We start from the raw sequence: 11,502 nt of genomic DNA on the forward strand, positions 1-11,502 counted from the left end.
GCGGTTCATTTCCCGTGTTTGTTACAAGTACTGATACTTATTTTTCTGTTAGAGGAGGCCTCAGCTCTCTTAAAATGCTTCACTGTAATATCAGAAGTAGCAAGGGAGTATTAAGTTACACTGCTGTTATTAATGAACATGGAGAGTGTAAAGAATTTTGAATTTGATTTCTTGGGACAAAAAAAGCTTTGTTCGATCTTTTTTAGTTTAACTGTTTATATGAAAGTTACTGATTTTTAAGTCTTATATATTGATTACAAAAGTGTGATTCCTCCCCCATCAACTGTGAATTTAGAGCCCTTTTGCATGACTTGTGTTCCTCCAACCAGTACAAGTCTGAAACATCTGAAAGCTTATTTAGTTGGTTTGGGCGGCTACTAGATCAGATTAGCATGGTATTGCTACTCCCGAAGAGATTTAAATCTCATCCTGGGATTAATCACATTGGAAAGTGGTGCAGTCACATCTTACAGTTGAATTTCCTTCAGAGTTTAATCCTGGGTTTTCGGCATGCTTCCTTCAGATGACCCAGTCCTGTGGCTTTAATAACCATCTGAAAGTTGGCAACTCCCGAGTTTAAGTCTCTAGCCCAGCCTTCTCTCCTCTGTGTTTAAGAATCACACAAAATGCCTATTTAACCAGCTCCATTTGGATGTCTCTTAGACATCCCAAACCTGACATAAGAAAAAGAAAATTTTGGGTTTTCCCATCATCCCAAACCTGGTCTTCCCTACATTACTAAGTGGTACTCTCATCCACATGCTTACCAAAGCCAGACCTCTGAAAATCATCTTGGATTCTTTTTTACTATCCACACCCCCCTCACCACCCCCCACCAAGTCTTTCATTAAGTCCTGTCATTTCTACCTCCAAAATATATTTCAAATCTCTCTTCTATTCTCCATCTCCACTGCTGCTACCCTGTTCCAAGCCACCAGCATCTTTTGCCCAAGCTACCACAATAGTATCTTCAGTTTTCTCTGCTTCCACCCAGAACCCCTCCTAGTCCATTTTCCACATTAGCAGGATCAGGTCAGGTCAGATCATGTCATTTCCTTTTCCAGTGGCTTTCCGTGGCCTTCGCAGCCTGACTTGAGCAGGCCCCTTCTCCCTCTCGCATTCTGCTGCCTTCACCATTCTTTGGTCACACTGGCCATAGGACGTTGCCTACCATATGCCAAGTTCTTGCCCACCTTTTCAGCCAGGAACCTCCTCCCCTGGCTCTGCATACCACAGCCTGCCCATTCTTGACCTCTTGGCCTAAACTAACCCTCTCAAAGGTGAGGGTGTTTACTTCCTTCCTAGCACTTACAGCAAGCTTTATTTTATTTGTTTGTGGTTTGTCTCCTAGCAAACTACAGAATACAGGTATCCTAGGGGCAGGGAGTTTGTCTTGTATGTGCCTGGCGTGTAGTAGGCACTCATTAAATAAATATTTATTTAATTAACAAGTAAATTACTAAGTCAGTTCTTGGTTTAAAACCCTGTAGGGGCTTCCCAGCACCTTTCAGATAGAATCCAAAATCCTTAAGTTGTCCTATCAAGATCCTTGTGGCCTCATCTCTAACTCATCATGAACCCTCTCTCCAGTCAAACTTGACCATCACTGTTCCTGCTACAGCATATTCTGGGCCTTGCGCTGGGAGCACTTTTCTCCAACAACACCACTTCTCGAACCATCTCCAAAGAAGCCAGCTCCTCCACTTAGTTAATTCTGCCTCACTATTTAAGGTCTTTATTTAAAGTCACTTTCTCAAAACCAGGTTAGAATCCTCTATTACAGGCTCCCATGGTACCTTTGCCATCAATTTTTTTTTCTTTAACATTTATTTAATAATTTATTTTATTTTTGGCTGCGTTGGGACTTTGTTGCTGTGCGCGGGCTTTTCCCTAGTTGCGGCAAGCGCAGCCTTCTCATTGTGTTGGCTCATAGTGTTGGCTCCTCGTGTTGCAGAGCATGGGCTCTAGGCGCGCACGGGCTCAGTAGCTGTGGCTCGGGGGCTCTAGAGCGCAGGCTCAGTAGTTGTGGCGCACAGGCTTAATTGCTCCATGGTATGTGGGATCTTCCTGGACCAGGGCTTGAACCCGTGTCCCCTGCATTGGCAGGTGGATTCTTAACCACTGCATCAGGGAAGCCCATGCCATCAATTCTTTAAAGACCTTCTGTACTTCTAGATCAGGGGTTACTAAACTAAGAAATTAGGCCACTCCCATTCATTTACATACTGTTTATGTCTGTTTTTGTACTACAATGGCAGATCAGCCCCTCTGTGCTAGAGCAGGAACTGTCTGCTCCCCCAGTGTGTGTTGCACAAGGCTCAGTAACTGTTGCAGGGATACTGAATCTGGTTACATATTTTAGTTGTTCCTGCACCTCGTTTGCCCTTTCCTTGTCCCCCAATGAAACATGGAAAGAAAAGAAAAAACTAATTTTTTTTTTTTTTTTAGAAATTTTTTCTCTGGAGAAGATTTTTTTTTTTTTTGGAATTTTGCCTTTTTAAAAAAAAATTAATTAATTAATTTATTTATTTATTTATGGCTGTGTTGGCTCTTCATTTCTGTGTGAGGGCTTTCTCTAGTTGCGGCAAGCAGGGGGCCATTCTTCATCGCGGTGCACCGACCTCTCACTATCGCAGCCTCTCATTGCAGAGCACAGGCTCCAGACACACAGGCTCAGTAATTGTGGCTCACGGGGCTAGTTGCTCCTCGGCATGTGGGATCCTCCCAGACCAGGGCTCGAACCTGTGTCCCCTGCATTGGCAGGCAGATTCTCAACCACTGTGCTACCAGGGAAGCCCCGAAAAAACTAATATTTTTAAATTACTTATTATGTTAACCATTAACAATAGTGCTTTTTATGCCCAGGCGTTGAGAGGATTCTTGAAAAGATTCTAAGACTGTTATTTCTTATAAATACGGTGTGCATGTTAAAATGGTTATAGATATAATTAACATTTTCTGTATTCTAACATCTTGACTTGATGTGATTAGGATTTTTCATAACAGAGTTCTGAATCCCAAATTTAAAAGAACTTGTCTTGAGTGGACTCTGAATACTTTTGTTTATTAAACTCTTAGGTTTTTGTATTCCAAGTTGGGTAGTCATTTGTGAACACCTTTGGAGTAGTCCTAGGCTCTTGCTCATCAAATACAGAATGTCTTATAGTTTAAACTCCACACCAGACTTCTAGGGCTGTTCTCCAGATCACTAGGCCCTGTCAGACCTCTAAGCCTTTGCTCATGTTCGGGCTTCAGTAGTTGTGGCGCACGGGCTTAGTTGCTCCACGGCACGTGGGATCTTCCCGGACCAGGGCTTGAACCTGTGTCCCCTGCATTGGCAGGCGGATTCTTAACCACTGCACCACCAGGGAAGCCCCTGTCATAACTTTATTTACAAGTTTTTTGTGAGATGAATATGAACACTAGGGTCAAAAGCATGTTTTACTTATTTTTATATACCCAAGTCCCAGCACAGAGCTTTACCCTAAAAATACAAAACTGTAAACGTTAATTGAAGCTGCCAGTGGAGGGAATTAACAGACATCTCTTTTTGCTCTGGTCTCCTTTTAATTGCCTCCTGCATCATCTTGTTCAAAGGAAGGGACTGTGGAGGGCCTCCCCTGTGGCAGTCTGATCCCAGCTCCATTCCTCTTCCAGAGAATGTCATGGTAACCGCCAGCCTGTCCCTTTGAGCCACATCTTGTACTGCAGCTGTGCTTCCGCCTGGAGAAACCTTCTCTTTTCACCGCCCCACTCCCCTTCTGGATCTATTTCAGTAGCAAATTTAACTTACAATCTGAATATGGGGAAAATTCAAGAGCATAAGTCCTAAATACAAAATCCAAATAACATCAGACTCAGATATCATATATTAATGATAATCACATACTAATAAATAGTGTTTTTGTTCTGGAATAGTTGCTGTTTGCCAACCTCAGCCTGCAGTGCTGCTGCAGCAACCTCTGCACATCTAGCTCCCCCAAGTTGCAGCAAATCAGGATTGCTTCTGGCACAATCTATTTTAACTAGAAGTCTTGGCAATGAGTTAGATCGGAGGCATTCCCCAGCTATAGCACAGCATGTACTTCATTGCTAACCTAGGGAATGGGAGGAAAGCTGCGTGCAGCACAGAGCACCAGCTGCCCGCAGAACAGAATAAAGCTGTGCTTTCATCAGGTAGGCTGTCTGTTTCTCTCTGCTAAGTAGGCTGTAGGGCATCTGGTCTGGAGGAGCTGGCATTTAGTGTGAAGATGTTGAGGCCTTACAAGACTGAATTTGTGGGTCTGATAGCCTAATTAAAGCAAGCTATCTGTGGGGGCTGCTGTACCCAAATCTATTTTTAATGACTTAGTTCAGGGCTGAAAGAGAGCAGTATTAAAATTAGAGCACCACATTTAATCGGCAGAAGTTTTAGATATTCACTTTTGGCTGTACACGGGCTGAATGACCTTAAGGATACAGATCTTGGTGGGGAAAGGGCATCAGTCTAACCCAAGGCTTCCTGTATCACCACCCTGTGGGACCTATACAATGGTGTAGTATAGTGGTTCTCAAACTTTTTGATCTCAGGACCCTTTTATATCTTAAAGATAAATTTAAGATTCCAAAGACATTTTGTTAATGTGAGTTATATCTATTGATGTTTGAGAATTATACATATAGATGTTAACCAGATTAGAAAATAAAATTAATTTCTAAACTAAATTAATAGTGACTAAATAAATAGATGAATGTTAATTCATTTTAGCATAATAATAAGCGTGTTTGCAATATACAAGTATATCAAGTCAACACATTATAGACCTTAACCTTACACAATGTTATATGCCAATTACAGTTGACCCTTGGATAACACAGGGTTGATGTGCTGACTCACCTCTCTTCCCCTCACAATCCCATACGGCTATCTCTGCCTCAAAAACAAAGGAATTGATGAATGACTCACCCAAGGGCAGGAAGCTGAAACAATTTGGATAGAATCAAAACTCAAACCCTGGGCTTCCCTGGTGGCGCAGTTGTTGAGAGTCCGCCTGCCGCTGCAGGGGACACGGGTTCGTGCCCCGGTCTGGGAAGATCCCACATGCCGCGGAGCGGCTGGGCCCATGAGCCATGGCCGCTGAGCCTGCACGTCCGGAGCCTGTGCTCCACAACGGGAGAGGCCACAACAGTGAGAGCCCCGCGTACTGCAAAAAAAAACAAAAAACAAAAAAACCTCAAACCCTGATTCTTTTGATTCCACATATTTTGATCTCTAATCAAACACAAACGGTTTCCCACATTTAATTTAAAGATCTGTAAAATGAAAATACAGATACTACTATATTTACTGGGTAAAAACTCCGCATATAAATGGACCCACGCAGTTCAAACCCATGTTGTTCAAGGGTCAATTGTACATGAATAAAGCTGAGAAAAAAAGTAAGCCCACTACATTTTAGCATAAATAACACATTTTATGAAAAACAAGTATAATCTTCAAAATAAAAAACGTAGTAAGAAGAGTGATGTTGTTTGGGGGTTTTTTTGATTTGGGGTTTTTTTGGTTTTGGGGTTTTTTTTTGGTTTTGGGGTTTGGGTTTTTGGAGGGGGGGTTGTTTTGGTTTTGGGTTTGGGTTTTTTTGTTTTGGCAAATCCTTTTAATGTCTGCCTTAATAGAGGAATGCTGGATTCTCCTACCTGCTTCTGCATTCAGTCTGTTGTGATACTACATGTCTGTTGTATAACCTCTGGAAAACTCCACTGTACACTCATGAGAGAAAGGAGGGGGTGATCCCTGGTCCACACTTTGAGAACTACTGATGTGATAGAAACAGCTGTTTCTGTGGAGTCAGACAGACCTTAACTCAGATCTCACCTCTTGCAGTTGACAGTTGTGTCGCCTTGAACAAGTGACTTAATCTCTGGGTCTATTTCCTCCTTTGCTGAATGGAGAGAGAAGTGTACTGTAACTCCTAGGACAATGTAGGGGTTAATAGGTTATTTATTAAGTGTCTGGAACTTGGTAGGTGTGCAAAAAATATTCCTCAGGGCACATTTTTTTTAATTGCGTAAAGTACCCAGGAAAGGCCTATATTAGTTTTGGTTGGGTTTTGTGGGTTTGTTCATTTTCCATTTCTCTTCCTGTGTCTGCTCTACATATATGTCAAAATACATAAAATTATTTTAAGGTCCTTATTTGGCCCTCTACTAGACATCAGCTCCTTGAGAACATACAGTCCTGTTTCTCTTCAAATCCCCAGCTCCTAGCAGAGTGTTTGTACTTGGTAGGCATTCAGTACAGTTTGAAAAGAATGACATCTGAAACCTCAGCCTAAAATTGAACATAAGACCATATCATTGACCCTCCCTTTCCACCAGAACTTAGTACCTTCAGTTTTATTTCCTTGAGCTCAGTTAATCTTAACTGGTTATGGTATCAGTTGATATCAGTAAGGGTAATTTTCAGGAGAATTAGAGCCACAGAACTTAAGCCTCCTTCTAGAGCTTAGACCACTTGAGGTAGCCATTAGCCACCCTCCTCTCTCTCCAGTTCCACTGCCATCTTTAACTGGGAAGACATGAAACAATAAGTAATCTATTTAACAGATACTTAGCAGTTTCTATTTTGTATAGAGCACCTAGTGGGAAACAGCTTATCTGGTACAGAATAAAGTACCATGTAGTGCCTCTTATATTGCCGTTTATGTTTTCATGGTTTTTATTAGCCCTTCAATTGGATATCGTCTTTGACTTCCAGAAGCTTATAGTCTAAGTGGAGAAAATGGACATATGCAGTGGACCGTAATCCATGAGGAGTGGTGCTGAGTTGATCAGCAGCCAGCTTCAGGATTCCAGAATGGAATCTTGATGCTATGATTTGTGTGATCAGTGCTGTGTTTTGTTTTGTTTTGTTTTTTATATTTTTGGCTGCGTGGGGTCTTCGTTGCTGCATGTGGGCTCTCTCTAATTGTGGCGAGCGGGGGCTACTCTTCGTTGCGGTGCGCGGGCTTCTCATTGCAGTAGCTTCTCTTGTTGCGGAGCACAGGCTCTAGGCGTGCAGGCTTCAGTAGTTGTGGCACATGTGCTCAGTAGTTGTGGCTCGCGGGCTCTAGAGCACAGGCTCGGTAGCTGTGGCGCACGGGCTTAGTTGCTCCACGGCATGTGGGATCTTCCCGGACTAGGGCTCGAACCTGTGTCCCCTGCATTGGCAGGCAGATTCTTAACCACTGTGCCACCAGGGAAGTCCCAGTGCTGTGTTTTAAAGCTCAGGAAACTCCATTTCTGTGGTTCTCCACTGCCATTTCCAGACTTTGGATGCACCTGACGGGAAAGTAGAAGACAAAGTTGGGATTGGTTGGTACAAAATTACAGAATGCTGAGGAAAATTATGCCCAGGATTCAAATTTAAACTCAGCATTTTTTGAAATAGTAGACTAGGTTATTTCTCCTATGTCATATAATATTCTTAACTACCCTGCAAGGTAGGTAGTGCTGTTACCATTTTCCAGATGAAGAAATTGATATTCAGGCACGTTCAATAATATGCTTAAGTTTATATACCTAGTAGATGGTGGGGCCAGGATTTGATCTCTACTCTTAGGCCCAGCAGTTTTTGTATTTAGCTATGTTGCATTTAATTTGTAGGCCATGGACATCTCTTTCAAAGTGTTTTTTGTATTTTTGGTTTTTTGGTTTTTGTTTTGCTGGGGAGGTAAATGGTCACAATAGAGTTGTGGTTCTAATGTTTCTGAAGAGGCCCCTTCTCTACCCAAATGCTCCCAACCACCACTCACACAAGTGGGCTCAACTTCATGAAACTTTGTTTAATCTGCCGAAAAGTATTTTCCTTTTGATAGTGTATATGAAAGTTCCTGTCATTAAGTTGGCATTTAATTATTGTTTCTCAAACTTATGAGTGAGTCATATAATCTCACTACACTGTATCCCTACCTATATAATTATTTCTACACTAATTTTTCGTCTGCCTATTTCTGTCCCCAGATGGTAAGTGCAGTAAAACTCTTTGGACAAGCAAGATGGTATATACAGACCAGTCCAGTATACTTGCTTTTTTTAAGGTACACATGAGAGGGGCAATTGTGAGAGGAATGGATAATGGAAGAGATGGAGCCATCTGATTCTTACTCTCTCCTCCCAGGTAGAAATGATTGGGCAGATCAGTGGCACGTAGCTGAATGCTTTTTGTGGAAATGTTTAAAGGTCCTCTGTCTCATTTTTTATCCCCAACTCCTTTCCTTCCCTAGTCGTCTTCAGGCAGGCCGTGAGAAGCTGCAGCAATGTCTGATTTTGTGGAAAGCGAGGCTGAGGAGTCAGAGGAAGAGTACAATGATGAAGGCGAGGTGGTGCCCCGGGTCACCAAGAAATTTGTAGAAGAGGAGGATGACGGTGAGGAAGCCCCAGCCTCAAGCTTCTCCCCAGTATTGCTAAGCTTTGGATAGTTGGATTCTTGCTGATGAGAGGCTCAGGCTGAGCACAGAAGTTATCACACATGAGGTACCAGCTTGAGAATTTTCAGTCATTCATAGAAAATATTTACTGAACATCTGTCTGCTGTATGCCAGGCACTGTACCTAGAAATAGGAATACAGCATAAAGCCTCAGCTATCGTAGAGCTTACATTAGTGGGAGGGGACAGACAGTAAACCAATAAATAAATACATAGGTAATGTTTCGCTCTTTTAGAGACTTAGCAGTATTGGTATTTATGTACCCACTCTCCAAGTTCTCTGTCCCAATCCAACCATTAGGATCATCCGCAGAGTGGAACCATGAAATGGCTCTAGAGACAGAAAGGAAAATGCAAGCTTCATGAAAAGCATTATGGATGAAAGAAGGAATATAGCTACTGAGTTTATAAACTGAGAGGAAAACAAAGGTTACTGGTGGCTATAAAGCCTCTAGTAATGATTTTGACGAGCCAAAGTAATAAGGAAGCTCATCTTGCCTAAATACAGATGGTGAATGTGGAAAAGAGATATTCCTTTCCAGAAGCTGCTCTAAGTCAGTGGTCATGTTTTTTGTATCTTTAGATGAGGCAGAAGAGTTAACATGGCATCCAGGTCATTAGGTTCAGAGCAGATGAGAAATAACAGTTAAGCAGGTGGCCCTGCCCCGGCCCCAGCCTGTTTCCCAAACTGCATGCCTCAAACATGCGTGTTTTCCAGATGAGGAGGAAGAGGAGGAGAACCTGGATGATCAGGATGAACAAGGAAACCTGAAAGGCTTTATCAATGACGATGACGATGAAGATGAAGGGGAGGAGGATGAGGGTAGTGACTCTGGTGATTCAGAAGATGATGTTGGCCACAAGAAGAGAAAACGCAGTGAGTACCCTCTCCTTAGGTCAGGTGAGGATGGGGTGGAAGTCATAGTGGAGAAGGGGCCTCCCCATCACACGGGCAACCACTCTGTCTTCTCTAGCATCTTTTGACGACCGCTTGGAGGATGATGATTTTGATCTCATTGAGGAGAATTTGGGTGTTAAAGTCAAAAGAGGAGTAAGTGCCTTTTTTGTCTCTGTCCTTGGGGGTGAAGGAAGAAGCCCTTGAAATTCAGTGACTCTGGGGGGCGGAGGCACATCCAGAACAGTTTGGGGAATGTCAGCGGGGAGAAAGTGGCTCAGTATCACTGTGCTGTAGAGCCAGTTCTGGGTGCCTGTTGAAGGCTTGTCAGAGCTTCAAGGGTGGGCCTTGGGGCGTACTTGATGTGTTCTTTCCCATCTCCCTTGTCAGTATAGCTGGGGTGGGAAAATAGGAGTGAGACTGGAGAGCAGGGAGCGTTATGCCAGTTCCCTCAGACCCTGACGAGGCAGGTTTTCCATCCCTAGCAAAAATACCGACGTGTCAAAAAAATGTCAGATGATGAGGACGATGACGAAGAGGAATATGGCAAGGAGGAACATGAAAAAGAAGCGATTGCAGAGGAGATCTTTCAGGATGGGGAAGGGGAAGAAGGGCAGGAGGCCGTGGAGGCCCCCATGGCTCCTCCAGAGGAGGAGGAGGAGGAGGATGAAGAGTCAGGTATGTGGCATTAGGCAGGGAAGCCAGTTTGGGGCGGGGTGTTGGGATTTCCTACCCCGAACAATAGAATGGGAGACCATTGTTCAGCTACTGGCCCCCAGCATTTGACACAAAGAAGTTCCTTTTCAGGAACCTGTCTCCTCTTCTCACCGACCACTCCTACAGTAGGAACTAAAGCCATTCAGTCCTGGCTCATCCCCTGCCTCTGGGCACTAACCTTTCCCTTCCCTATCCAGACATTGATGACTTCATTGTGGATGACGATGGACAACCACTGAAAAAACCTAAGTGGCGGAAAAAGCTTCCTGGATACACTGATGCGTGAGTGGGGTCTGGTGCGAGGTGGTGATAAGGGCATCTGAGTGGACCCGGGCAGGAAGGAGGAGGTCAGAGGCCTCTGCTAAAAATGGAACAGTCAGCTCTCAGAATTTTGCTTCCCTGCCTGTAATATCCTTTACCAGGCAGCGATGTCGAACTGTTTCTAGAAGCTCTGATAGCTTTCTCAGCATTCAAGGGCCGTGGTGGGATGAGGGTGGAGGCACACACAGGCAAGGATCCAGCCTCTCTCTTCCACCTGCAGCTCCATGTTCATTTGTTTATTTATTAGTCTTCTAAATATAATTTTGTTAGAAGAAAGCTTTTGCTCTGAGGGAATACTATAATGTCTTAGCAGAAGATGGATCCACTGAGTGTGATATGAAACCATGTGCCCTGTTGCTGTTTGATCCTTGTCACTGGCACGTGCCAAAGATGGGCTTTTTAATCTCAATAAATAATAGTTCCCCCGGGCTTCCCTGGTGGCGCAGTGGTTGAGAGTCCGCCTGCCGATGCAGGGGACGCGGGTTCATACCCCGGTCCGGGAGGATCCCACGTGCCGCGGAGCAGCTGGGCCTGTGGGCCATGGCCGCTGAGCCTGCACGTCCGGAGCCTGTGCTCCACAGCGGGAGAGGCCGCAACGGAGAGAGGCCCGCGTACCGCAAAAAAAAAAAAGTTTCCCCAGAAATATCCGCCAGCTAAGCCTTTCCTCTGCAGTGAATATGCTTTTTTTGTTTACATTTCGCTTAACCTTTTTAGGCCCCTTGGGGTAGGTACAGGATCTCTGCAGGGGCTGCATTTGTCTCCTCTCACTGGAATCTGGGCCAACTGCCTTTTGCTCTCACCCACAGGGCCCTGCAAGAAGCCCAGGAGATTTTTGGTGTGGACTTTGACTATGACGAATTTGAGAAATATAATGAGTATGATGAAGAACTGGAGGAAGAGTATGAGTATGAGGACGATGAGGCTGAGGGCGAGATCCGAGTGCGCCCCAAGAAGACCACCAAGAAACGTGTGAGCCGCAGGAGCATCTTTGAGATGTATGAGCCCAGTGAGCTGGAAAGCAGCCACCTCACGGATCAGGACAATGAAATCCGAGCTACTGACCTGCCTGAGAGGTTCCAGGTAATGAAGCACCAGTGTCTGTCCTGCTGGACTGTCATCAACT

At 44.2% G+C, this 11,502-nt stretch overlaps 1 protein-coding gene across 1 annotated transcript in view; it reads left to right on the plus strand.

Annotated features, from left to right (window-relative positions):
- Positions 1-8,270: 8,270 nt before the first annotated feature.
- The window catches only part of SUPT6H (SPT6 homolog, histone chaperone and transcription elongation factor), a 23,062-nt gene continuing 19,830 nt past the window's right edge, over positions 8,271-11,502 (plus strand). The window contains exons 1-6 of the mRNA XM_007452422.1: positions 8,271-8,385; positions 9,165-9,323; positions 9,421-9,497; positions 9,827-10,019; positions 10,256-10,340; positions 11,186-11,459. Of these exons, the coding sequence (XP_007452484.1) occupies positions 8,277-8,385; positions 9,165-9,323; positions 9,421-9,497; positions 9,827-10,019; positions 10,256-10,340; positions 11,186-11,459 (897 nt within the window). The 5' untranslated portion in view covers positions 8,271-8,276. The remainder of the gene's footprint in view (positions 8,386-9,164; positions 9,324-9,420; positions 9,498-9,826; positions 10,020-10,255; positions 10,341-11,185; positions 11,460-11,502) is intronic.

This window comes from Lipotes vexillifer, unplaced genomic scaffold (assembly GCF_000442215.2).
Source record: "Lipotes vexillifer unplaced genomic scaffold, Lipotes_vexillifer_v1.1 scaffold216, whole genome shotgun sequence".
NCBI lineage: Eukaryota > Metazoa > Chordata > Mammalia > Artiodactyla > Lipotidae > Lipotes > Lipotes vexillifer.